At 41.1% G+C, this 27,584-nt stretch overlaps 1 protein-coding gene across 8 annotated transcripts in view; it reads left to right on the top strand.

Annotated features, from left to right (window-relative positions):
* RPRD2 (regulation of nuclear pre-mRNA domain containing 2) overlaps nt 1-26,521 on the top strand; it is a 108,031-nt gene extending 81,510 nt beyond the window's left edge. For 3 of the 8 annotated variants that reach the window (XM_036272108.1, XM_036272111.1, XM_036272109.1), the window contains exons 8-11: nt 13,993-14,275; nt 17,394-17,654; nt 19,075-19,275; nt 23,403-26,380. In XM_036272108.1, the coding sequence (XP_036128001.1) occupies nt 13,993-14,275; nt 17,394-17,654; nt 19,075-19,275; nt 23,403-26,167 (3,510 nt within the window). In that variant the 3' untranslated portion in view covers nt 26,168-26,380. Of the gene's footprint in view, nt 1-13,992; nt 14,276-17,393; nt 17,655-19,074; nt 19,276-23,402 lie in introns of all 8 variants that reach the window. The other 5 variants (XM_036272112.1, XM_036272116.1, XM_036272114.1 and 2 more) reach the window with 5 other exon arrangements.
* The last annotated feature ends 1,063 nt before the right edge of the window (nt 26,522-27,584 follow it).

The raw sequence follows: 27,584 nt of genomic DNA, 5'->3' as shown, positions 1-27,584 counted from the left end.
CAAGACTTACTTCAGCAGGGCTCTGGTACCCACAGAGTGCATTCCTTGAGTTGTCGCTTGTGGAGGTGGTTGGGTGGTTGTGCTTCGATGTGGTCTGAAGCTGTCCACTGAGTGTGCTGGCTCGGGGTCAAGGTTAGCCACTGCCTCTATTGTACCCAGGCCCACCAGGCATAAGCTACAAAGCGATCTGCAGGTGGTTGCTTCTTGTCCTGGGCTTGGAGGTGCCCAGGCAAAGCCAAGCTGTGAACCAATGCTGGCTGCTCCTAGTGCTGATCCTGGGGCCACTTTATGAGAGGTATGGAAATTGCTGAGGCCAGATGCTGCTTATTTGAGGGAATTTAGGAAAATCTGAAGCAGGAGCCAAGACAGGCCAATCCTATGGTACAGCCACTAGAAATAGCTTGGATGGGCCTGAAAGTTGGGTGGGGTAGGGTCTCAGGGAATCACTAAGGCAGAGCAAACAGTATGAGCCAGGTTGCTGGAGTCCCAGATATGGTGGCTGTCTGCCAGACCCATGGGAAAGGCCTCACCAAAGGAACGGTAGCCTCCTCCAGCACATTTGTCTGGGAGAACGCTCTTGTCCCAGTGCGAAACAACTCAGTTCTTTCCCTATGTCTCTGGTGCCTTTCAAGCTGTCTCCCCTACGCTGGAGCCTGGAGGGTGTGAGTCTGAGTACGTCTGTGCTTTGACCCTTAAAGAGGAACTGCCTGGGGCTCCAGCGTCAGCCTCTCTCAGTCTCAATCCCTGCTAGTGTTTACAGCCAGAAGGTATGGGGACTTCTCTTCCTAGCACTGGAACCCTGAGCAGGGTACCTGGTGTGGGGCGTGGACCCCTTGCTCCTCAGGGACGACCTTCACAGCTGAGGTATCCTGGTTTTTATCCGCCACATGTGGGTGTGGGACCAGCCCATCCGCTCCTCCACCCCTCCTACCAGATGTGGCTTCTTCAATTTTGTAGTTGTAGGACTTCCACTCAGCTTTATTTCAGGTGGCTTTGAATGATGGTTGTTCTGTAGTTTAGTTGTAACTTTGATGTGGTTGTGGGAGGAGGCGAGTACAGTGTTACCTACGCCGCCATCTTGATCAGAAGTCTCCAATTAATTTTTTTTTAAAGTAGAAGTTGCAAGAAATAAATTTCTGAGTCTTCGTTGTAGGTAACTAACTGCTTTTCTCTTGCTGCTTTTAAGATTCTCTGTCTTTAACCATTTGCATTTTGATGATAATGTGTCTTGGTGTGGACCTCTTTGGGTTCATCTTGTTTGGGACACTCTGTGCTTCCTAGACTTGTGTGTCTGTTTCTCTCACCAAGTAATGGAAGTTTTCTGTCATTATTTTTTCAAATAGGTTTTCCGTTTCTTGCTCTCTCTTCTCCTTCTGACACTCCCATGATGTGACTATAAGGCTGTCAGCTGATTTCTTAAAAGAAACTTTGCAGGCCAGAAGGGAGTGGCAAGAAATAGTTAAAATGATGAAAAGCAAGGACCTAAAACCAAGATAACTCTATCCTGCAAAGCTGTCCTTTAGAATCGATGGCCATATAGTTTTCCCAGACAAGAAAAAGCTAAAGGAGTTTATCACTACCAAACCAGTATTATATGTAATGTTGAAGTATCTTCTTGAAGAAAAAGAAGATAAAAAATATGAACAATAAATTGACAGTAAGTACATATCTATCAACAATTGAATCTACAAACAAAAGAGGCAGCAGAACAGAAACAGACTCATAGATACAGAGAACTTTTTGTTGCCAGATGGGAGGGGGGTTGAGTGAAAAAGATGAAGGGATTAAGAAGTACACATTGGCCTGGCCAGTGTGGCCCAGTGGTTGAGCATTGACCCATTCACCAAGAGGTTGCTGGTTTGATTCCTGGTCAGGGCACATGCCCAGGTTGTGGGTCAAATCCCCAGTGGGGGGTATGTAGGAGGCGGCCAATCAGTGTACTCTGTCATCGATGTTTCTCTTTCTCTCTCTTTCTTCCTCTTTCTCTCAAGTAAAAAAAAAAAAAATTATAAAAAAAAGGGGGGCGGGGGGATACAAGTTGGTTGTTAGGGACATCTGGTCAAGATCGCTACGTAGGTAAACGTGGTATCGCATCCTCCACAACCACATCAAAGTACAACTAAACTACAGAACAACCATCATTCAAAACCGACTGAAATCAAGCTGAATGGAAGTCCTACAACTACGGAATTAAAGCAGCAGCCACATCGAGACTGGTAGGAGGTGCAGAGGCATCGGGTTGGTCCCACACCCACATGTGGCGGATAAAAGTCAGGAGGATACCTCAGCTGAGGTATGAGGGGTCCCCCTCCCACACCAGGCACCCTGCTCAGGGTTCCAGTGCCAGGAAGAGAAGTCCCCATAACTTCTGCCTGGAAAAACCAGCGAGAACTGAGGCACAGGGAGGCTGAGGCGGCTGGAGCCCCAAGCAGCTCCTCTTAAAGGGCCCGCACACGGACTTATCGCACTCACTCCTTGTAAGCTTGGAGGGCAGACAGCTCAGTGGGCGCCAGAAACATACAGGGAAGAACTGAGCTGTTTGGCATTGGAATGAGGGCTGGAGAGGGGGCTTTCTGGGGAACAAATGTGCTGTCAGAGGCCTTTGTTCCTATGGTGAGCCCTTCCCTGGGGCGGCAGACAGCCACTATCTGGGACTCCAGCAACCTGGCTCACACTGGTTGCCCCACCATGGTGATTCCCTGCCCCACCCAACTTTCAGGCCCACCCAAGCTGTTGCCAGTTGCTTTACCATAGGATTGGCCTGTCTTGGATCCGGCTTCAAGTTTTCCTAAATTCTTTCAAACAAACATCATCTGATCTCAGCTAGCCCCATACCACTCGTTAAGTAATACATAGAAACAAACACAGGGAGGCAGCCAAAATGAGACAAAGAAACAAGTCCCAAATGAAAGTACAGAACAAAACCCCAGGAAACGGACTAAGCGAAATGGAGATAAGCAACCTAACAGATGCTGAGTTCAAAATACGGCTTATAAGGATGCTCAGTGAACTTAGTGAGAACCTCAGCGAACTTAGTGAGGGCCTCAAGAGTATAAAAAGGACCAGTCAGAAATGAAGGAGGCACTAACTGAAATAAAGAATAATTTACACAGATTCAATCGTAGAGTAGGTAAAGCCAAGAAGCAAACCATCAATTTGGAATATAAGGAAGCAAAAAACACCCAATCAGAACAGCAAAAAGAAAAAGAATTTTAAAAAATGAGGATAGTGTATGGAGACTTTGGGACAACTTCAAGCGTGCCAACATTCGCATCTTGGGGTGCCAGAAGGAGAAGAGAGAACAAGAAGTTGAAAACCTATTTGAAACAATGGCAGAAAACTTTCTTTTTTTTTTTTTTTTTTTTGTTCAGGTAGAGTGGGAGGGAGAGAGAGGAAGAAAGAGAGAGAGAGAGAAACATCGATGTGAAAGGAACACATCGAGTGGCTGCCACCCGCACAACCGACCAGGGCCGGGGACAAACTGCAACCGAGGTACATGCCCTTAGCAGGAACCGAACCCGGGTCTCTCTGGACCGCAGACCGACGTTCTAACTGCTGAGCCAAACCAGCCAGGGCGGCAGAAATCTTTCTTAACTTGGTGAAGGAAACAGACATATAAGTCCAGGAAGCACAGAGAGTCCCAAACAAGATGAACCCCAAGAGGCCCACACCAAGACAAATCATCAGAATGCAAAAGGTTCATGAGAGAGAGAGAATCTTAAAAGCAGCAAGAGAAAAGCAGATAATTACCTACAAGGGAGTTCCCATAAGACTGTCAGCTGATTTCTCAAAAGAAACTTTGCAGGCCAGAAGGGAGTGGCAAGAAATATTCAGAGTGATGAAAAACAAGAACCTACTACCAAGATTACTCTATCCTGCAAAGCTGTCATTTAGAATCGATGGCCATATAAAGACTTTTCCCAGACCAGAAAAAGTTAAAGGAGTTCATCACCACCAAACTGTTATACGAAATGTTGAAGGGTCTTTTTGAAGAAAATGATAAAATATATGAACAAACAAAATGGCAATGAATACATATCTATCGACAATGGAATCTACAAACAAATGAACAGGTAGAACAGAAACATTCTCATAGATACAGAGAACATTTTGTTGGTTGCCAGATAGGAGGGGGGTTGGGGAAATGGATGAAAAAGTTGAAGGGATTAAGAAGAACAAATTGGTTGCTAGACTGACAAACCTTAAAGGGAAGGGGGTGGGGGGGGGAGAGATAAACCAAAAAACTTATATGTAAGCAATGGACACAGACAGCAGTGTGGGAAAAGGCAGGAGGGGGGCGGGAGTGGGGAGGAAGGAGTCAATGGGGGAAAAAATGAGGAACATCTGTAATACATTCAACAATAAAGATTAAAAAAATAAATAAAATAAAAAATTTAAAAAATGAACATACCCTCCTAGTAAAAAAAAAAACCCCAACAAATTGTTAGACCGATGAACCTCAAAGGGAAGTGGGGAGGTAGGGGTGGAAAGAGAGAAAGTAAAGAACTTACATGCATATACGCATAACCAATAGACACAGATAATAGTGTGGGGAAGGCAGGAGCTAGGTGGGAGTGGGGAGGAGGGGGATCAAGGCAGGTGGGTACATCTATAAAACATTCAACAATAAAGATAAGTTTAAAAAGGAAAACAAAGTAAGTCTTTATATCTAAAAATGTCTTTATTATGTTTTCACGTATGCTTTGATAGTTTGAGTGGTTCAAAAGCATTTTCTCACATAGTTTAGAAGATGTTTTTCCATTGATATAAAGTCTTTGCAAGGTCCTTTGTGAATTACTATTGTTTACATTATCCATGGTGTTCTGAAATTTTTATAATAACATATCTACATGTTTTTCATTCATGGTGTATGCTTTTTTTTTTTTTTTTTTATCGTCACCTGAGGACATTTTTTGATATATTTTGTTCAGATAGAGTGGGATGGAGAGAGAGAGAGAAACATCGACGTGAAAGGGACACCGAGTGGTTGCCACCCACCCAACCCAACCAGGGCCGGGGACAAACTGCAACCAAGGTATGTGCCCTTAGCGGGAACCGAACCCGTATCTCTCCAGACCGCAGGCCAAAGTTCTAACCTCTGAGCCAAACCATCCCAGGGCTCATGGTGTGTTCTTTCATTCTAAAAATTGGTGTTCTTCAACTCCAGAATAATTGTTCTTTCCATTCCTTTTTTTATTTTTTCTTTCTGTAACACTGATTAATCAGATGTGGGATCTCCTAGATTGATATTTATTATGTTCTGTGTTTTCTCAACCTTGATCTTTTTGTTTTACTTTCTGGAAGATTTCAACTTTGCCTTCCAGCTTCATTATTTTATATTTTTATGTTTTACAGTCATATTTTAAATTTCTAAGAATTATTTTTTTCTCTGTTCCTTTTTTAATGGCAACCCTTTCTGATTTTATGGATACAGTATCTAGTGTCTCTGAAGATATGAAAACTTTTTTCTCTTTCCTGAATTGTCTGGTTTCCTGGTCGAGTCCTTTATTTTTTTTCCTCCTACTTGTCGTGGTCTTTTTCTCTTATGAATTTGGCTTTCCTCAAAACTCATATATCTCTGTCCATTCATATTTAAGAATGAGGTATGGAAAAATTGATTGAGGGGCCAAGCCCTCTGTCCATAGGTAGGGGCGGTCTATTACTCTTTGGTTTAACCATTAATGTCTGTGTAGGTTAGGAGCTGGTATTAGTCTGGGAAGGAAGAGCTCTAAATGACAAAAGGCTAGTCTTTTTGCCATGGTATTTTAACTCTTTAGAGAAGAACTCATATTTTTTGCCTGGGACATAGTGCCTTGGCTGCCAAGTAGGAAAGTTACATAGGAGGTGGTTTTGGGTGTTTGGCATTCACATTTTTAATTTTTTTTTTTTTTTTTTAGAGAGAGAGAGGGGAAGGAGGAGAGATAGGAACATCAATGTGAGAGAGAAACATCCATCAGCTGCCTCCTGCACACCCCCTACTGGGACTGAGCTTGCAACCCAGGCATGTGTCCTGACCAGCAATCAAACCGAGACCTCTCTGTCCATGGGACAATGCTCAGTCCACTGAGCCACACTGGCTGGGCGGCATTCACACTTTTAATTAATTGTCCTGATTTCAACCCCACTACTCACTCCACCCTTTTATATTCATCATTTTCTGGATCAAAGTTTCTCGGTGATTCTGCAAAACAGATCTGCTCCTTTCCCAGGCGTAGCTTTCTTTCTGTATACTCGTAACCTCTTTTTCTCCACACTTCTCACTCTTCCATTCACATTCTGTCTTTTAAAAATCTGTAGGAATCTTTTTTTCTTTTTTTAATTTTTTTTCTTTATTGATTTTAGAGAAAGAGGAAGGGAGAGGGAGAGAGAGATAGAAACATCGATGAGAGAGAACATCGACTGGCCTCCTCCTGCATTCCCTGCACGGGGTATCTGGCCCACAACCTGGGCATGTGCCCTGACTGGGAATCAAACCAGTGACCTCTTGGTGCAGGAGTTGACGCTCAACCACTGAACCATACCAGCCAGGCTATAGGAATCTTTTTCTCAGGTATTCTTCTTCTTGTTGGTTTATACCTGTGTATTTCTTTACTTTTCATTTTATAGAAGTCTCAGGAGGGAGAAACCATGAATGGGAATGGTCAATTCATCATTTTGACTCTCCCCCCAAAAAAGCCTTTTATAATTTTATAATAGTGACCTATAATCCCTAGCTCTTTATTTATAGAATTACATAAAATCATTTAGTCTGCTTTGAAGACTATTCAAAAAACGGCTTGGTGAGGTTTGTTAAGCAAGCATTTATTGAGCACTTCTTCTTTGCCCAGCACTGTGAAAAGAGACACTGCTCTCATAGAACTCTTTAGTCTTCTGATGGGGAAAATACAATGAAACACATTATTGCAATTCTGTGTGATAAATGCTATAATAGAGGTAACTATAGGCTACTGTGAGAACAGATTGAATTGCTACTTTATCTAATTTGGGTGTGGAAGATATGGAGAAAAATTCTCCCAAAGAAGCTGAACTCTGAAATTTCAGTAATTAGATAAATGAAAGTTTATAATCTCTGATGAGCATTTTCAAAAGCATGGGAACATAAGAGAGCATGGCAAAATTGGTGGAGCCGAGAGCAATTTCTGATATCTGGTATGTATGAGGAAGTGATAAAGCTGGAGAGGTAGTCAGGAACAAAGTTTTGAAAGCAGGAGGAGGCAGTTGTAAGATTTTCATTATTTTTAAGTTTAGTATAAATTTAATGATGAATATTGATCAAAGTAAAGAGCAGAGTATGAAATGATAAATCCACAAATTCAGGGTGTAAAGAAAAGCACGTGACTTTCATCTAGAACATTTTTATATTTTTAAAAGGAGATCTGAAGTGAATATCAGAAAATACTATTCAAAACATTTGGGTAGTGGGTATAACTTTTTTTTCACTATATGTAGTTTTTCAGAACTAACATTTTTGTTTGTTTAAGGAAAAGATCATAGGAAATAGATTGTAATAAAATCTTACCAAACCTATCACTTTTGGGAACTGATAATATGGTTTCCCCACCCCATCTTATATACTTTTTATCAGTTTTTCATATTTGCTACAGGAAAAAAAATACACTTCCTTCCTGGCCAGTTTGGCTCAGCAGTTAGAGAACATCAGCCTGTGGACTGAAGGGTTCGATTCCTGGTCAAGGGCACATACCTATGCTGCAGGTTTGATCCCCAGCCCCAGTTGGGGTCGTGCGGGAGGCAACCAATCCATGTGTCTCTCTCACATTGTTTTCTCTCTCTCTCTCTCTCTCTCTCTCTCTCTCTCTCTCTCTCTCTCTCTCTCTCTCTTCATCTCTCTCTCTTCCTTCCTCCCTCCCTTCCCTCTGTCACTCTTTCCATCTCCCTCCATCCTTCCCTTCTACTCTTTCTAAAAATCAATGGAAGAAAATACCCTGGGGTGAGGATTAACAAGTAATATATATATACTCCCAAATGAACAAAAATCTTCTCACCAGGGTTCAAACATGAGAACTTTTTTAACACCCACTAATTATTAGTTAACAAAACTTAATCTCCCTGACTATCAATTTCCTCATCCATAAACTAAAAGGGTTAACATTTCTGCTTCCCAGAATAATTATGAGAATTATGTAATAAAATGCTCTGCAGCAGTACATCTCTATAAGGATTATAATTTTTTTAATAATCTTTTTGGGAGGGAGCTGACTTTGACTGGAATTAAATTGGTTTGGTTTGTGGCTGAGAAGCACAGTAATTGTTCTTGAAGTTATCACTGGAGTTAAACTGCTAGATGAAGCTCTTTAATGGGGAGTGTTGTCCATTCCTCTTGGAAGACAGGTTATAACAATACCAGTGTCATTCTGTGGCTTTGGCAACATTAAAAAGAATAGTAGAGGTAGAGGCAGAAATTTTGCTAAATGGGGAGCCCTGGTTTATTTGATAAGATGGTACAGAGTTAAGTACCAAAAAAGGATTTTAATTTGCAAGTGATGTGATCAAGTATGCATTTCAAAAGCAATAGAGCAGAATGGAGAGCAAAAGCATATTAGAGGCAGGAGATAAGTTATTTTCTCTGTGTGGTTTTTAGTAGTTATTACAATGATATGCCTTGGTGGTGTGGTCTTCATATTTGCATGGTTTGGGGTTTGCAGAACTACTTAAATTGATGGTATATTAGTGTATTAGGGCTGTTATAACAGAATACCTCACACTGGGTGGCCTAAACAAAAATTTATTGTCTCATACTTCTGGACCCTAGAAGTCCAAAATCAAGATGTCAGTAGGATTGATTCTTTCTGGGTCTGTAAGGGAAGGTTCTGTTCCTGGCTTCTCTCTTTGACTTGTAGATGGCTATTTTCTCCCTATATCCCTTTACATTGTGTGTGTCTCTGAGTCCAGATTTTCCCTTTGTATAAGGATATCAGTTATACTGGATTAGGGCCCATCCTAATGACCTCATTTTAACTTGATTACCTCTGTAAAAACTATGTTCTCCAAATAAGGCCACACTCTGAGGTAGTGTTAGGACTTCAACATATAAGATTTTGGGGGAACACAGTTCAACTTATAACTTAATGGTTTTCATAAATTTTAGGAAATTCTTGGCTGCTACCTCTTTATGAATTTTGTTTTTATTCTTTTTTTCTTCCCTCCTGGAATTCTACACACACACACACACACACACACACTCGTTCTGCAGTGTTCCAAATTTCTTTTTTATTTCCTTTCTGTGTTTTTCATCCTTTTTATCTCGGTGCTTCCTTCTAGATATTTTCTGTTAACTGTTCTTCTAATTAATTCTCTCTTTAGCTAAATCTTACCTGTTGTTAAGCGTAGATATTAATTTTGGTTGGTTTATTTTTCAGTTCTAGAATTGCCTTTTGATTTCTTTTTAGAAAGAATTTAATTTTCTGGTAAAATCCTATTGATCTGTTTTCTTCATCTTTGCTGTTCATATTTTTGGTCTTTTTTTTTTTTTTAAACAGTCTCAAACTTAGAGAAGTATCTTAAATACAAAAATTAGTTGCTAACACTCAATCTCTCAAATATTTTCATGTGTATTTCCTCCCAATTATATTCTTCATAAGTATAACATGTAGCTATTTAATCAGGAAATAATTGATACATTGCCACAGTTTTGTGTAATTCTCAAACCCTATTTAAATTGACCAGTTTTTAAAGCAAATAATCCTGTCCAGAAACACTGTTTGCATTTATTGCATTTTTCTTTATTTTCCTTTGATATGGAATGGTTCTCAGTCTTTTGCTTGACGTCATGACCTAAATATGTTTGAAGATTATAAGTCAAATATTTTGTACTATGTCCCCAATTTGTATTTATGTGATGTGATATTTCTTTACGATCAGATTGAGATTATGCCTCTTTAGTAGCAGTATCACAGATATTATTTCAAATAGCACATAAGTTTGATTTGTTTTACTACCTATAATATCCCCTTTGATATCTTTTTTTAATGTGGCATCTTCTAGGCTTGTTCTTTGAACAGTTTTACCTTGGTAATTGCTATGGGTTGAATTGTACCCCAAAAAGATATATGACACCCTAACCCCTATTACATGTTAATATGACCTTACTTGGAAGTAGGGGTCTTTCCAGCTGTAATCAAGTTAAGATGAAGTCATTAGGGTGGGCCTTATTTGGTATAACTGGTGTTCTAATAAAAAGAGGGGATTTGGATACAGAAACACAGGGAGAACATCATGTGACAACTGAGACAGATATTGGAGTGATGCAGCTGCAAGCCAAGGAATGCCAAGGGTTAATGGCCACCACCAGAAACTAGGAAAAGGCAAGGAAGGATTCTGCCTAGTCTCTGAGGGAGCATAGCTCTGCTGACCTCTTAATTTTGGACTTCTAGCTTCCAGAATTATGAGACAATAAATTTTTGTTGTTTTAAGCTACCCAAGTAGTGGTACTTGATTACTACAACCCTAAGAAATGAGTATATTAATTAAGTGTTTTGTGGGGAGATATTTTGAAACTGTGTGTGTGTGTGTGTGTGTGTGTATTGTTCCCCATCAAATTTTTCATTTATTCATTTATTTATATAAGTATGGGCTCAAGAAGTCCTATTTATTATTTATTATTTTAATTCATTACTACCAATATTTATCTTGATGCTCAAATTGTTCCAGATTTGGCTAGTAGGAGCTCTTTTCAAGCTGCGTTATTTGTTCATTTGACATATCCCCATCAATTTTTGAGCATTTTTTTATATTTGGAACAAGTGTTTAGGCTCAGCTTGCACTTTCTTGCCTAGAGTGCAGGAAAGTCATTTCTCTACAGAGCTTGGTTTCTTTTAGTGAAAAATCGTATTTAGAAACCAAGTGAGTGTACTAGGTACACTCATTACTATTGGGATAGCACTGCTGCCAGACTTGTATCAGTGTACAGAATTAGGAAGTAGATGGGGTGGGCAAAAGTAAGTTCATAGTTGTGTGGATGCGAAACAGTTTATTCTAGTATTATTATTTATTTTTGTATTGTTTATTTGTGTTATTGTTTTGGATCCTTACTTATGATTTATCTTTAGGTAATTATCTTTAGGTAATATAACTTACTTTTGCCCACTTACATACACACATATAACCTATATATACTCACCTTTACATATGTATATCTATATCTGTCTGTATATCTATATCTGTCTATATTCATTGAAAACCATGAGTTCACACTGATCTCCAATTCCAATCCAACACCACAAGGTTTGTTGTAATTTTCTTTCTTTCCACATTTGTAATTGCTTTTTCTAACAGTGTAAAACCTTGCTCCCCTTATCTTCAGTTTAATAACTTATTTGAACAGTTCCCTTATATGTAGTAGCCAGTCTTCCAACACTTTATTGTCTTCCCCAGTCACATCTCTGGGCTTTCTCTTTTTCTTGCTTGGACTTCAACATCCCGCGTAATGCCTTTTTCCCACGTAGACATTTTTCTCACCCCATTTTGGCTGTACTTACTTTATAGTCCCTCAAGGCTTTCCCTCAAGTCCCAGCTAATGGGTTTGGGGCTGAATTGTTCAAAAAGGGAAGGAGGATGGATCTTTCTGTAATTTTCTTGAACATATAAACATAGCTATGGGTTTTTGTCAGATAATTCCAGTATTGGCTTTACCTGTTCTGATTCTGTTTCTGGTGTCTGTTTTCTCTTTTAGGTCATTTGGTCCTCTTTCTTGGCATGCCAGCTGACTTTTTATTTAATGCTAGACATTGTATATAAAAGTATTTATAGAGTCTCTGGATGGTTTCTCTGCCTCTAGAGAGGATTCACCCTGTCCTTTGCTAGGAAGATATTGTGAGAGCTGATCATATTAATCAGATCCAAAACTGAATTGATAATAAGGATGAATTGCAGTTTTAGCAAGGCTTTATCTTCCTTTGGTAGTTCGTTCCAGCTTCTAAGATGTCGGTTTTTCCATTGAGACCCTGGAATGGTCACTAAGTTCTAATCCTTGTCTCCTTAGCACCAGTACACTGCGTTAAACTCCACTTTGCTTTTCAGATTTTCTTCTTGGCTTCTTAATTCTCTTAAGCAGCTTCAGAATTCAGCAAATATCTTGAAGGAAAAAACAGTAGCCTTTTGTTGAGCCGGTTCTATCCTTTCCCTTTCATCAGAATGTTGGCCTTTCAGATCTGTAATATTTTCCTATACAGACCAGTTATGTTTAACAGTGATCCTCTGCCTTGTCCTTTTGCCTGAATTTTTAAATTCTTGCCTCTCTCTCCAAAATCAGAACCTTTAGAGAGAAGGTAGTTGCAGAATGTCACCTTAGCTCTCCTCATGGTTTCCCCTGATACACAGGATTTGTTACTTAGGTTTCAGCACTCTTCAGTACATTTATTTATTTGTTTGTTTTTTGTTTTTTGTTTTTTTAGATCCTCACCCAAGGACATTTTTGCATTCATCTTCAGATAGAGCGAGAGGGAAAGAGGGAGGAAGAGAGAGAGAGAAACATCGATGTGTCGCACATCGACTGGCTGCCACCCACACAACCCCAACTGGGACCGGGGACAAACTGCAACTAAGATATGTGCCCTTAGCAAAACCGAACCCGGTTCTGCTAAGAGAGGAGAGGAGAGGAGATCTGTCTGGACTACAGGCCGACACTCTAACTGCTGAGCCAAACCGGCCAGCGCCACTCTTTAGTACATTTAAACATATGTACACGTGTGAGCGTGTAGAAATATGCATGTTTATATATGTGGCTCTTCTAGTTGTTCGTGGTGGAAGCATTGCTCTATTACAAGCTGCTCAATTATATGCAGCTTCTATATTATTCTTTTCTGTTCTATTCCATTTTAAAATAATGTTTTTTGAATGAGCAACCAAAATTATTTTACAGTTGAATGGCCCAAGACTCTGAACAAAACAGTGAAAAAGACACACAGCTTTAAGGCATTGACGATTAAGATACTCTCTCACATTGATGTTTCTTTTTTTTTCAATCCTCACCCGAGGACATTTTTCCATCTTTTATTCAGATAGAGTGGGAGGAAGAGAGAGAGAAACATCGATTTGAAAGGGACACATCGAGTGGTTGCCACCTGCACGACCCAACCAGGGCCGGAAACAAACTGCAACCGAGGTATGTGCCCTTAGCGGGAACCGAACCCGGGTCTCTCTGGACCACAGACCGACACTCTAACCGCTGAGTCAAACCGGCCAGGGCACTCTCTCACTCTGTGTCCCTTTCACTCTTTCTGGAAATAAGTGGAAAAATATCCTCAGGTGAGGATTTAAAATACAAAACAAAAACTGGGTATAAGTATGGTCTTTAGTTCATAATAATAATAATAAGTGGTTTATAAATGTGAGAAATTATCATACTAATGTTAGGTGTTAATAATAGGGAAAATTGGCCCTGGCCAGTTTGGCTCAGTGGTTGAGCGTCGGCCTGCGGACCAGGGAGTCCCGGGTTTGGTTCCTGCTAGGGGCGCGTACCACAAAAAAAAATAATAATAGGGAAAATTGGGTATGGGGTATATGGGAACTCTGCATTATCTTCACAGTTATTTTGTATACCTAAAACTGTTCTAAGGTAAAAGTTTATATATTTTTTAAATCAAGAGTATTTTACCTCCCAAGCTGCTTCATTTATGGATTTAGTTTTTGTCTGTCTTCGTAGTCATTGCTATTATCTCCAGTACCTGGAAGAGTAGCCAGCACATTTAGTCTCTTGACAAATATTGATTGATTGGATGGATAGAAGAGAGCAAGGGAGAATAAATTACAGATGAATTCCAGGTTTCTGACTTGAGGCACCCGTGCAGATGGTAATATTCACTTAGAGAATACAAAAAGGAGAGATTGGAAACTACTCCATGCATGACAGATGAAGATATTTTCTTGCTTTATACCAGTGATACAGTTAATAATAATGAGGAAATGGATCAAAGTCAAAATGGTAGCTTCTTGGTTCTTGTCTCAGAACAATAAACTATTCTTTTTCTCTTTTAGGCATACAAAACCTTTGCTAATCGAGTGAACAATTTAAAGAAAAAGCTGGATCAATTGAAATCAACCCTTCCTGATCCAGAAGAATCACCAGTTCCTTCCCCAAGTATGGATGCGCCCTCCCCAACTGGTTCTGAGTCTCCTTTTCAGGGAATGGGAGGTGAGGAATCCCAGTCACCAACTGTGGAGAGTGAGAAATCTGCCACACCTGAGCCTGCAACAGATAATCGTGATGTGGAAGACATGGAACTCTCAGATGTAGAAGATGATGGGTCAAAAATCATTGGTATGTCCTTATGTGATAAGTAGACAACTTGTTTCTTATCTGTTCTGTTTTCCCACCAATAAATCTATCTTAGACACATATTAAAAAATATATCACCTCTGGCAGAATAGCTCAGTTGAGTGTCATCCCGATACACCAAGTTTGTGGGTTTGATCCCCGTCAGAGCACATAAAATAATTAACCAATGAATGCATAAATAAGTGGAATAACAAATTGGTGTTTCTCTCTCTAAAATCAATAATTTTTTAAAAAGATAGTTCAGTTCTTATAAAGGTAGAATACCAAGGTAGTGCCTGGCAGGTTTGGCTTAATTGATGAGCAAAGGCCCATGCACCAAGAGGTCACCAGTTCGATACCTGGTCAGATCACATGCCCAGGTTGTGGGCCAAATCCGCAGTGGGGGGTATGCAGGAGGTGGCTAATCGATGTTTTCTCTCATCCATGTTTCTGTCTCTTACTTTCGTTCCCTTCCTCTCTCTCTAAAATTAATAAAGAAAAAAATACTTAAAAAAAAGAATACTAAGGTGGTAGTATTGTTTTCAGAGCAGTGGTTCAGGATTTGGTAAGCCACATGGGTTAAGAATCATTGCTCAAGATCTGTATTGTGCCTGGCTCGTGTGGCTCAGTGGTTGAGCATCGACCCATGCACCAAGAGGTTGCCGGTTTGTTTCCTAGTCAGAATACATACCCAGGTTGTGGGCCCAATCCGCAGTGGAAGGCATGCAGGAGGCAGCCAGTCGATGTTCTCTCTCATTGATGTTTCTATCTCTTTGTCCCTCTCCCTTCCTCGCATTTTCGAATCAATAAAGAAAAAAAAAATTTTTTTTTAACCGATTTGTGTTGTTCAGTATGGTAGCCACTAGCTATATGTGACTATTAACCATTTGAAACATGGCTTGTCCAGCTTGAGATGTGCTCTAAATATAAACGGTACACATTGATATATTAAGATAAATAAAAACATTATTAAAATTAATTTTACTGCCCTGGCCAGTTTGGCTCAGCGGTTGGAATGTGGGCCTGCGGACCAGAGAGTTCCGGGTTCGGTTAGGGACACGTACCAAAAAAAAAGATTAATTTTACCTTTTTTTTTACTGTGGCTACTAGAAAATTTAAACTTACATATATGGCTTGAATTATGTTTCTCTTGGACAGAACTGCTCTAGAGGGAAGAGGACTTATACTGGAATTCCTTATTCTCTGTCTCTCTTGACCTTCAAGAGTCCAAAGCCACAGTTTGTTAAAAATGCTTTCAAAATTAACCTGGATAACCCTAGCCCGTGTGGCTCAGTTTGTTGAGCATCGTCCCATGCACCAGAGGGTTGCTGGATTGATTCCCTGTCCTTCTGTTGATGTCTCTGTCCCTGTCTCTCTCTCCCTCCTCCCTCTCTCCCTCTCTTCCTTTCTATCCCTTCCCCTTCCTCTCTCTCTAAAATCTTTTTAAAAATATTTTAAAAATTAAGTTAACCTGGCCCTGGCCGGTTTGGATCAGTGGTTAGAGCATCGACCTGCAGTCCCGAGAGACCCGGCTTCGATTCCCGCTAAGGGCGCGTGCCTCGGTTGCACTTTGTCCCCGGCCCTGGTTGGTCATGCGGGTGGCGGCCACTCGATGTGTCCCTTTCACGTCGGTGTTTCTCTCTCTCTCTCTCTCTCTCTCTCTCTCTCTCTCTCTCTCTGTTCTTCTCTCTCCCTCCCACTCTACCTGAACAAAAAATGGAGAAATGTCCTCGGATGAGGATAAAAAAAAAAAAAAATTAAGTTAACCTGGATTGGTGGATTTTTTTCTCTGACATCCCAGCTTTTATAATTATTAGAGGTGTTGAATTTAATGTGCTATCCATTTTATGTGCATGGCATTTTAGGTATTAAAAGGCATCAAGAGTTTAAATTGCTGTTTCAAATTAGTGCTTGTTGTACCCCTCTATAAGCCAATTTTAGGAAGCCACAAAAAACAATAAAGTAATCCTGGCCAGTTTGGTTCAACGGTTAGAGCATCAGCCTGCGGTCCAGAGAGACCTGGGTTCAGTTCCCACTAAGGGCACGTAACTCGGTTGCAGTTTGTCCCCAGCCCTGATTGGGTTGTGTGGGTGGCACCCACTCAGTGTGTCCCTTTCACGTCGATGTTTCTCTCTTTTTTCATCTTTCTCCCTCCTACTCTAGCTGAACAAAAAATGGAAAAATGTCCTCGGGTGAGGATAAAAAAAAAACAAACGATAAAGTATATGCACAGTTCCTTCTCATTAGAAAGCTCTCAGGTAAACAAAAAAAAACAGGACAATTTATGACATTACCAAAAGACAAAACACAAATATGTATCCAGTAATTACATGTTTCTAGAAATGTACAGATTTAATACACAGATACTAAAAAGATGCAAATAAATCATTAAAAGTAAGATAAAAGACGGCCCTCGCCGCTGGCTTAGTGGTTAGAGCATCAGCCTTTGAACCTAAAGGTCTCAGGTTTGATTCCAGTCAAGGACACATACCTGGCTTGCAGGTTCTATCCCCAGCCTTGGTCAAGTGCATGTGAGAGGCAACCAATCCATATGTCTCTCTCACATCAATGTTTCTCTTTCTCTCTCACTCTGTCTCTTTCTCTTCCCCTCTCTCTTCCCCAATCCCTCCCTTCCACTCTCTAAAAATCAGTGGAAAAATATCCTCAGGTGAGGATTAACAACAACAACAAAAAACAGTAGGGATTTTTATTTATTTTTTTATTAAGAGGGTCCCTACTTCAGTTCCCTATTCTTTTAATATGTTTTAATTGATTTTTTTAGACAGAGAGGAAGGGAGAGAGAGCTAGAAACATTGATGTGAGAGAGAAACATTGATTGACCACCTCCTGCACGCCCCACACTAGGGATCAAGCGTACAACCCGGGCATGTGCCCTGACCAGGAATTGAACCAGGACCTCTCAGTCCATGGGACAATGCTCACAGCCACACTGCTGGGCAAAGTAGGGCTTTAAAAAAAAATCATGAAGTGAGTGATTTTCTCTAAAACATGGTACTTTTTACTGGCACATCTGGAAATAGTAGGACATAATATTTCATATTGGAAGTAGAGACTGGAAAGTAGTAAGATGCAATAATATTTGTTTTCTTTGTTTAAATAGTAGAGGACAGGAAGGAAAAACCTGTGGAGAAGTCAGCTGTATCCACTTCTGTACCTACAAAGCCAACAGAAAGTATCTCAAAGGCCTCTTCGTGTACCCCAGTGCCTGTGACCATGACAGCAACCCCCCCTCTTCCAAAACCTGTGAATACTTCTCTTCTGCCCCCTTCCCCAGCACTGGCTTTGCCAAACCTGGCTAATGTGGATCTGGCAAAAATCAGCTCCATCCTTAGCAGCCTGACATCAGTCATGAAAAATACAGGTAAGTAAGCCTAGTAAAGAGGAGAAAAGGATGACTTTCATCTTCTAACTGAGCCATCAGTCTGGCTTTTTTTAAATTAAAAGTAATCTTTTAGTATAAAAATAAAACCAGCACTTGGTCATTATAGAAAAATTAGAAATTAAGTAAAGAGAATAAAATAAATATAATTCTACTACCCCAAAGGAAATCACTTGTGTGTAACCTTACAAATGTATGTGGATCTCAATGTTTAGGGAGATTAAATATTTGTAATAATTTTTCTTTTAATAATTGAGGCATATTGCGTATACTGTTTTGAAACCAGCTATTTAAAATTTTAGTTATATAGCATTTGATTATTAGACATCCGGTATGTTTCCAATTTTTCACTGTTTAAAAGAATACCGAAATGAACAATCTTGATGCTGAAATTTTATGCACAACCCTTTATATAAGGGTTGATGAGTATATAGGACTTTTCTTTTTAATGGAAACTTTAATGAAAATATAAAAGTAGAGTGCCTCTACATACTCATTGCTCATCTTTAACTATATAAACACACGGCCTACCCAATTCTGTTCATTTTGAATAAAATCCAAAATATTGTATTTCTTCATAAGTACTTAAATATATTATTTCTAAAAGATTCTCCAAAAAAACAGCATTTAAGTTTTTTAAGTCTTTTCATGTTATAACTAAAATGATCTCCAAAAATGTACTATTTATGTCCCAAGAACTATATGAAAGTCCCCGTTGTGCCTCATTTTCTCCAAAACTATTTTGTGTTGTTTTAATCTTTGTCAGATTTAATCTTAAAAAGTCATTTGTTTTCATATGCATCCTTTTGATTAAAGATGTGGTTAAAATATTTTTCATTTGCTTATATTTTTTGTGTGAAATACCTGTTCAGAACATATTTTTGATCATCCAAAAAAAATAAAAAATTATTTCATCTTTATATACTTTTTTCCTATGTTAAAAATCAATCCAGTGTTTTAAAATATAAAAGTGTAAAAGAGTTTGCTTATAAAATCTCATTTTATAGACCATTTCAAAGGTAAAATCTTATTAATTACATAAAATTATCCTGTGGCTGAGTTATACCATTGCAGTGGCCCTGATCATAATCAGCCAGCAATGTTTATTCATTCTATAGAGAAAAAAGAAATAGGTTCCTTAGTCTCTTTCTGTTGGAGATCTCAAAACTAATGATTAAATATATGCGAAAAAACTTAATCTTTCTCTATTTTTAGGGTTATTTCAACTAGATGAGGGGCAAATCTTTTTTTTTTTTTTTTGTACAAGCCATGATATGGACCATGTGTGAATCAGTCACAGAAAAATTCATATTAAACATACCAAACTTGTTGTTTGTAAAGTATCATGGCTTTAAAAATCATTTTGAATTCCATTTTCTTGAGTTAATCTTTCTGCCACCAGGGGTCAGTCCTGCATCAAGACCTTCTCCAGGAACTCCTACAAGTCCTGGCAACCTTTCCAGTGGCCTGAAAACACCTGCACCTGCTACGACAACATCTCACAACCCTCTGGCAAATATTCTCTCCAAGGTGGAAATCACCCCAGAGAGCATTCTGTCTGCTCTTTCCAAAACCCAGACACAGTCAGCTCCCGCACTGCAAGGTAAACTGACATGCCAGCGGAACTTGAACTGTAAATGTTTGTCTCTGGCTTAATCCTGGCTTCCATTTCTGAGAAATCCAAAGTCATAAAAAAAAAGAAAGAAAGAAAGAAAGAAATCCAAAGCCATGAAATATATAATATAGTTGAATAATTATTCTCTTTATATTTATCATCTGTGAGCTGGCATTTGTAATATTTTAAAGTGTCAAGATGAAAAAGACTTTAAATATCATCTAGTCTAATCCCCTCCTTTTCAGGTGAGGAAATTAAGGCTCAGTGAGGTGATGTGACCTGCTTAAGGTTACACACCTACCTATTCAGTGATGAGCCAAGACTAAAAGCCAGATTTCTTGACTGGAGTCCGGTATTCTTTCACCTACACCATGACACCCCTAGGTGCTGCATTTATCCCAGCTCTTAGTACAGGTTAGTATATGTTGAGGTTTTCATATTTTAATGTTAACCGAAGCTAAAGAGAGTAAGAGAGGTCAAGCTACTATCAAATATCTTACAAGATATGATTGTTTCATTTATGTCCTATGTTTTACAGTGGCCTCTATTTATCAATATATCAATGCATCTTTTTGTTTTTGCCTACATATAACCTTTACCTTATTTGAACCTCTCTCCAACTTTGCTAATTATCTGTTTTATGCCTAAAACTGTTTGTTTCTAACACTTTTTATAAAACTTACCTGCTCTCTGTTCCAGACCCTCCAGATTTCAACATTACCTTTTTAAAGTATCTCAGTATAATTATGCAATGAATTACAAATACCACAACAGTATCTTTATAACGATTTACTCTATATCAGTAGTTTTCAACCAGGACGACTCCAGGGAACATTTGGCAATGTCTAAAGACATTTTCATCTGTCATAACTGGGGTGGGGTGGGGATGCTACTGCATGTAATGCATAGAGTCCAGGGTAGCAGCTGAACATTCTATAATGCACAGGACAGCCCCAACAATAAAGAATTATCCATCCCAAAATGCCAGTAGTGCTGAAGTTGAGAAACCCTGCTTCATATGAATAGAGAGCAGTACAGGTATCAGTTTTATTTCCTAAACTGTTCTGTAAGTGTATCAGCCAAGCACTCTATTATAGTGAACTTGGTCTTAAGATATAGAATAATTTTATTACATAGAACTTAATGCTGTTTTTTAAATTGGTTTTTAGAGAGAGGAAGGATGGGAGAGAGAGAAACCTCGATGTGAGAGAAATACATCAATCAGTGGCCTTTTGCATGTACCCCAACTGGAGATTAAACCCATACCTTGGGTATGTGCCATGACTGGGTATCCAATCCACCACCTTTTGGTCTACGGGACAATGTTCTAACCAACTGAGCCATACCAGCCACGGCCGAACTAAATACTTTTCTTTATGTTAATCCTCACCTGAGGATATTTTTCTATTGATTCTTAGAGAGAATGGAAGGGGAGAGGGAGGGGGAGAGACAGACATATCCATTGGTTGCCTCCCGCAGGACCCTGACCAGGGTCAGGAATTGAACCCACAACTCTCCGGTCCTCAGGCCAATGCTCTAAGCACTGAGCAAAACCACCAGGGCCCGAACTAAATAATATTAAATGACCATTCATAGCCCTGATGTATTGGCACCAGCAAAAAAGAATTAATGATAATACTATAGGACATATACTACTAATTTCAGGGATAATTAGTTTGAGAGATTGGCATGTTTATGGTTCTCCCTTCTAGCATACAGTAAAAATTTTGAACTCACTTGTTTTATAGCTTCTTTTTTTAGCTTCTTGGATAGATATAATACATCTTAAAAAAGAAGATTTAAAAAAAAAAAATACTTCAAGTTTTTATTTTGGCAGCCTGCCAAATTCAGCAACAGTTCTTGTTAATTGGCTGAAGTAGAAGATGAACCCACAATCTCAGTGGCTTACCACAGTACAAGTTTATATGTTGCTAACGTTAACATTACATCTGATACAGCTATTCTCGGTCTGGAGCTCTCCTTGGTGCCTCCCCTTCAGGCAATGATTTAGGGACTCAGCTTTGCGTCTTGTGGCTTTTCCATGTTCCGTATGTGGCTGCCCTGGGGATGGGCTCCATTCCAGGCAGACAGCCAGGTGGAGAGCTCTACCTTCATCCCATGGCTCACACTCAGTTTTACAGCCATGGTCCAAGCCAGGTTCTTGTTCCGCCCTGCAAGTGCTGTAGGTCTGGAGGCTGCAAGCCAGCTTTCTGAGCCACAGGGAAATGACAGTGGCAGAGAGGGATGCTTTGGTCCTCCTGGTCTTTGATCTCCCGTTCTCTGTCCCATCGTGGTCTGCCATCTGTGGTTCACCATCTGTTACCGGAGAGGTCTTCATTCCCATCGGTTGCTCATGGGAATAAAATTCTCACAATATCCTGAGAAAAGAAATTCTCTGAGATACGCACAGGACAACAAGTGATTTGTTTGTTTGTTTGTTCTTTGGTATAGAATTAATTTCCTGAGTTTCAGGGGCCCATTTTTCTTAGTCCAGTCATATAAGAAGTGTAGCTGGGGTTTCAGCAGAACTGAAATCAGAGCCAATGTCCAGAGTTCCTTTTCTGTGTTGGAGCCAATGTCCAGAGTTTCTTTTCTGTGTTGGAGCCAATGTCCAGAGTTTCTTTTCTGTGTTAGAGCCAATGTACAGAGTTTCTTTTCTGTGTTAGAGCCAATGTACAGAGTTTCTTTTCTGTATTAGAGCCAATATTCAGAGTTTCTTTTCCATGTTAGAGTCAAGTCCAATCCAGCATCAGGCTAGCTTAGCTTGTATTTCATGCTGCATGTACTTTTAAGAGAACTGTGCTGCCCTGGCTGGTTTGGCTCAGTGGTTAGAGCGTCAGCCCGCGGTCCAGAGAGACCCGGGTTCGGTTCCCGCTAAGGGCATGTACCTCGGTTGCAGTTTGTCCCTGGTCCTGGTTGGTGTTGTGCGGGAGGCAGCCACTCAATGTATCCCTTTCATGTCAATGTTTCTCTCTCTCTCTCTCCCTCCTACTCTCTCTGACCAAAAATGGAAAAATGTCCTCGGGTGAGGATAAAAAAAAAGAGAGAGAACTGTGCCCAGCAATTTAAATAGATGTGTTTCTTCAAAGACTATAAAGGAAATTTCTTAGAACTTTGCTCTGATTGTGTCATTCACAGCTCTTATTGGCAGATTTCCAACCCAAAAGAATTACTTCAGTGGACAAAGGGCTATAGAGTAGGGCTTGTTAAGATTGAAGAAAGGTAATATTTAGTGGCACGACACTGTTTCACCTATTGCCACAAATCTGAATAGTATCTTTTTTTTTTTTTTTCCCTTTGTGGTACGTGCCCTTAGCAGGAACCGAACCCGGGACTTTCTGGTCCGCAGGCCAATGCTCAACCGCTGAGCCTAACTGGCCAGGACCTTTTTTTTTTTAGGGAGAGAGAGAGATAGAAACATTGATTGGCTGCCTCCTGCATTCCCCCTACTGTGGATGGAGCTAGCAACCCAGTCATGTGCCCTGACCGGGAATTGAACCTGTACCTCAGTCCATGGGAGGATGCTCAATCCACTGAGCCACACCAGCTGGGCTGAGAAATATCTTTCTTAACAAGATAGTCTTTTGAAGAATTTATCTCACATTATCTGAAGGATAATATGTCTCTCTCACATTGATGTTTCTCTTTCTCTCTTTCTTCTCCCCCACCCCCACCCCTTTCACTCTCTAAAAATCAATGAAAAAATATCCTCGGGTGAGGATTAACAACAACCAAAAAAAGAAATACTGGCTTAAAGTGTTATTTTAAAAAATAATTTTGCTTCCTTTCTTTTCATGATTTGTCTTATTTAAACTATGAATGATTCTGACACTAAAATCTCCCCCTTCCTGTTGCTTTTTATTGTGCCATGTTGGACTTGTTTCATGACTGTACTAGAAACATTTCAGTGATTTGCTCTCTCTATATTGACAAATTAAGTCTAGTGTTTTCTGTGACATTTAGCAATTGCTTGTTTGGTCAGGATTGCCTTTGGCCTCATATTTTACTGTCTATCTGGTTCCCACTAGAATGAATGAGAATGTCTGATTAGCCTAATTGTTTTTATTGTAAAGTAGGGAGTTGTTTTTTTAAACTCCTAATCTTTGTCTCTACAGGCCTGTCATCTTTACTTCAGAGTGTTACTGGGAACCCAGTTCCAGCCAGTGAAGCTGCATCCCAGAGCACTTCAGCCTCCCCTGCCAACACTACCACAGTCTCTAACATAAAAGGAAGAAATCTGCCCTCCAGCACCCAATCCTTTATTCCCAAAAGTTTCAACTATTCTCCTAATTCATCAACATCTGAAGTATCTTCAACTTCGGTCAGCAAGGCCTCAATTGGGCAAAGCCCAGGGCTTCCAAGCACTACTTTCAAGCTGCCATCCAACTCTCTGGGGTTTACAGGCACCCACAATACTAGCCCTGCTGTTCCACCTACTGAGGTTGCCATGTGCCAATCTTCCGAGATCTCCAAGCCAAAGCTGGAGTCCGAGTCCACCTCCCCAAGCCTGGAAATGAAGATCCATAACTTCTTAAAAGGTAATCCTGGTTTCAGTGGCTTAAACTTAAACATCCCAATTCTGAGCAGTTTGGGGTCCAGTGCCCCAGCAGAAAGCCATCCCTCAGACTTCCAGCGTGGCCCTACTAGCACTTCAGTTGACAACATTGATGGAACTCCTGTACGGGATGAACGCAGTGGGACGCCCACCCAAGATGAGATGATGGACAAGCCCACATCCAGTAGTGTGGACACCATGTCCCTTCTTTCTAAGATCATTAGCCCTGGTTCCTCGACCCCCAGCAGTACAAGATCGCCACCCCCTGGGAGAGAGGAAAGCTACCCCCGGGAGCTCTCCACTTCTGTATCTACATATCGACCCTTTGGCTTGGGCAGTGAATCACCCTATAAGCAGTCTTCTGATGGAATGGAAAGACCATCTTCCCTGATGGACTCTTCACAGGAAAAGTTCTTTCCAGATACTTCTTTCCAGGAAGATGAGGATTACCGAGATTTTGAGTATTCAGGGCCTCCACCTTCTGCCATGATGAACCTAGAGAAGAAACCAGCCAAGTCTATCCTGAAATCCAGCAAGCTTTCTGATACCACCGAGTACCAACCAATCCTGTCCAGTTACAGCCACAGGGCCCAAGAATTTGGGGTAAAGTCTGCCTTCCCTCCATCTGTAAGGGCCCTTCTGGACTCTAGTGAAAACTGTGACCTTCTCTCACCTTCCCCTGGGCTATTTGGTGCTTTCAGCATAAGAGGGAATGAACCTGGGTCTAACCGGTCACCATCACCGAGTAAGAATGATTCATTTTTCACCCCTGACTCCAACCACAATAGCTTGTCTCAATCTACCACTGGGCATCTCAGTTTGCCACAGAAGCAGTACCCAGACTCGCCTCACCCAGTCCCACATCGTTCCCTTTTCTCTCCGCAGAATACCCTTGCTGCTCCCACGGGCCACCCACCCACATCAAGCGTGGAGAAAGTCCTGGCCTCCACCATTTCCACCACCTCGACGATTGAGTTTAAGAATATGCTTAAAAACGCCTCACGAAAGCCCTCAGATGATAAGCATTTTGGCCAGGCCCCCAGCAAGGGCACTTCAAGTGATGGTGTCAGTCTCTCAAACCTCACCCAGCCCAGCTTGACTGCCACTGATCAGCAGCAACAAGAAGAGCACTACCACCGCATAGAAACCCGCGTCTCCTCCTCCTGCTTAGACTTGCCTGACAGCACTGAAGAAAAGGGGGCCCCGATAGAAACCTTGGGTTATCATAATGCAGCTAATAGGAGGATGTCCGGGGAGCCAATACAGACCGTAGAGTCCATCCGAGTTCCTGGGAAGGGAAATAGAGGACATGGGCGTGAGGCTTCAAGGGTGGGTTGGTTTGATCTGAGCACCTCAGGCAGCTCTTTTGACAATGGCCCCTCAAGTGCCTCTGAGTTGGCATCCCTTGGGGGTGGGGGCAGCGGAGGCCTCACTGGCTTTAAAGCAGCACCATACAAGGAACGGGCACCCCAATTTCAGGAAAGTGTCGGCAGCTTTCGTTCCAACAGTTTCAACTCAACATTTGAGCATCATCTTACCCCATCCCCCTTGGAACATGGGACACCCTTCCAAAGAGAGCCAGTGGGGCCATCATCTGCCCCACCTGCCCCTCCTAAGGATCATGGTGGTATCTTCTCTCGAGATGCACCCACTCATCTACCCTCTGTGGATCTTTCGAACCCCTTCACAAAGGAGGCAGCCTTGGCCCATGCTGCCCCACCCCCTCCTGGAGAGCACAGCGGAGTTCCTTTCCCCACCCCGCCCCCTCCACCCCCTGGGGAACATAGCAGCAGTGGTGGGAGTGGTGTCCCCTTTTCTACTCCACCACCACCCCCTGTTGACCACTCTGGGGTTGTACCCTTCCCAGCCCCACCACTGGCAGAGCACGGAGTGGCAGGGGCAGTGGCAGTATTTCCCAAGGACCATAGTTCCCTCCTTCAAGGGACCTTGGCTGATCATTTTGGGGTGCTCTCAGGACCCAGGGACCATGGGGGCCCCACCCAACGGGACCTCAACGGCCCTGGTCTTAGCCGTGTACATGAGAGCCTGAGCCTACCCTCCCATTCTCTGGAGCACCTGGGCCCAGCCCATGGAGGAGGTGGGGGAGGCAGCAACCGCAGCAGCGGCCTCCCCTTGGGTCCCTCACACAGAGACACCATCAACCGGAGTGGTATGATTTTGCGGAACCCCCGGCCAGACTTTCGGCCTAGGGAACCTTTTCTCGGCAGAGACCCATTCCACAGTTTAAAGAGACCCAGGCCACCTTTTGTTAGGGGCCCTCCGTTCTTTGCACCAAAACGCCCATTCTTCCCTCCCAGGTACTGATGGAAACCAAGGGAAAGGCATTTTGAACAGTCTAGAAAGCGTTGGAAGTAGGAGTTTGGTTTATTGTTGTTTTTGTTTCCCCTCCTTTGATTTATTTTTTTATGACCAAGGGCCTCCCTTCTGAAGTAAAAAGTCATATATGCTTACATTTCACTATCCCATGCAGTCCTCCTTCCCACTGCACTTACCTACCTTCCCCAGGTTGTTTGTATTGGTGGGGGCAGGCAAAGAAACACAACCAAAGCCACTTCCTTTGGCTGGAAGTTTGAGGGACGGGGCGAAAAACAAATCTTATATTATCCCATCTATTGAAGAGTATTATTACATTTGAAATAAAACTTCCACCAGTACAGATAATAATGTGCAATGTTGGGATGTTATTTTGGGTTTGGCTTATCAGTAGTCAATGGAAGGGCTCCTGCCCCCTTCTCTCTCCAGCTTTGTTAACTACTGTAACCAGCTTGGCTCTTTTCCCTGTGTGCTCTGTGCCTGCTGACAGCCAAGAGATGTTGCAGGGGAGGAAATGCAGAAGATCTTGGACCTGTCAAGCTGTTCTGTTTTGTTTGTCTTTAAAAGCATGTTGAAGTCGAGCTCTTTACCTTTCTCCTAAAAATCTTAATTTAAAAAAAGGGACAGCCTTTTCCAAAGTACTATCAGGCAGTAACTTTGAGGAGATACAAACTTCATTCTATCCTAGTAAAAAGTTTTCCTCTTTATTTTTGAAAAGAGAGTGGGCTGAATTATAATTTTGAGGTTAAAATAAGGAGTAAGTATAATGGAGAGTTAGAAAAAGGAACCATTAACAGTGTGATGTGACCTGCCCATCCTTCATAAACAACAGAATGGAAAACGTTTCTGAGGTAGTTTCACTTACCTTGCAACCAAGCTCTTCCTGCTTTTCTTTCTTGACTTTCTCAGCTTTCACTTCTGTGGCTAGAATGAAAGTCACTATAGTTGACAATTGTTAACAAAGATGCAACTGTAGTGTTATCCCTATATTTCTTAATCTAAGAAGTAGACATTTTTACCATGGTGCCTCCCTGATGTAAGTGATATCTGTTGGCATATTTCAGCAAAGGTAAACTACTAGGGAAAGGGGATTGTCTTTATCTTTCCTTTCCCCTTGCTCTCCTATATTCACCCCATTCTTGGTATTTCAAAGAAGATTCAACATCATCTTTATATTATACTTCAGATGTCTTAGTATTGAGTATTGCTAAACATTTTTACAGAGAAACTGGAGGACCTGAGAAATCCAAATTTACCCCACTCTACAGTTGCATATCACCACATTTCAAGGCTCAAGCCTTAGCCTTACCTCCCACTCCCAACAGGAAATAAAGGATGTTTCTGCTCTTAGTCATTTCACATGAGAAAGTTCTCTCTGAACTGAGGCTTCTTATTTGTATTTCTACAG

The sequence above is a fragment of the Molossus molossus genome, unplaced genomic scaffold (assembly GCF_014108415.1).
Source record: "Molossus molossus isolate mMolMol1 unplaced genomic scaffold, mMolMol1.p scaffold_m16_p_20, whole genome shotgun sequence".
Classification (NCBI taxonomy): domain Eukaryota; kingdom Metazoa; phylum Chordata; class Mammalia; order Chiroptera; family Molossidae; genus Molossus; species Molossus molossus.
This window is presented reverse-complemented; position numbering and strand designations above follow the sequence as displayed.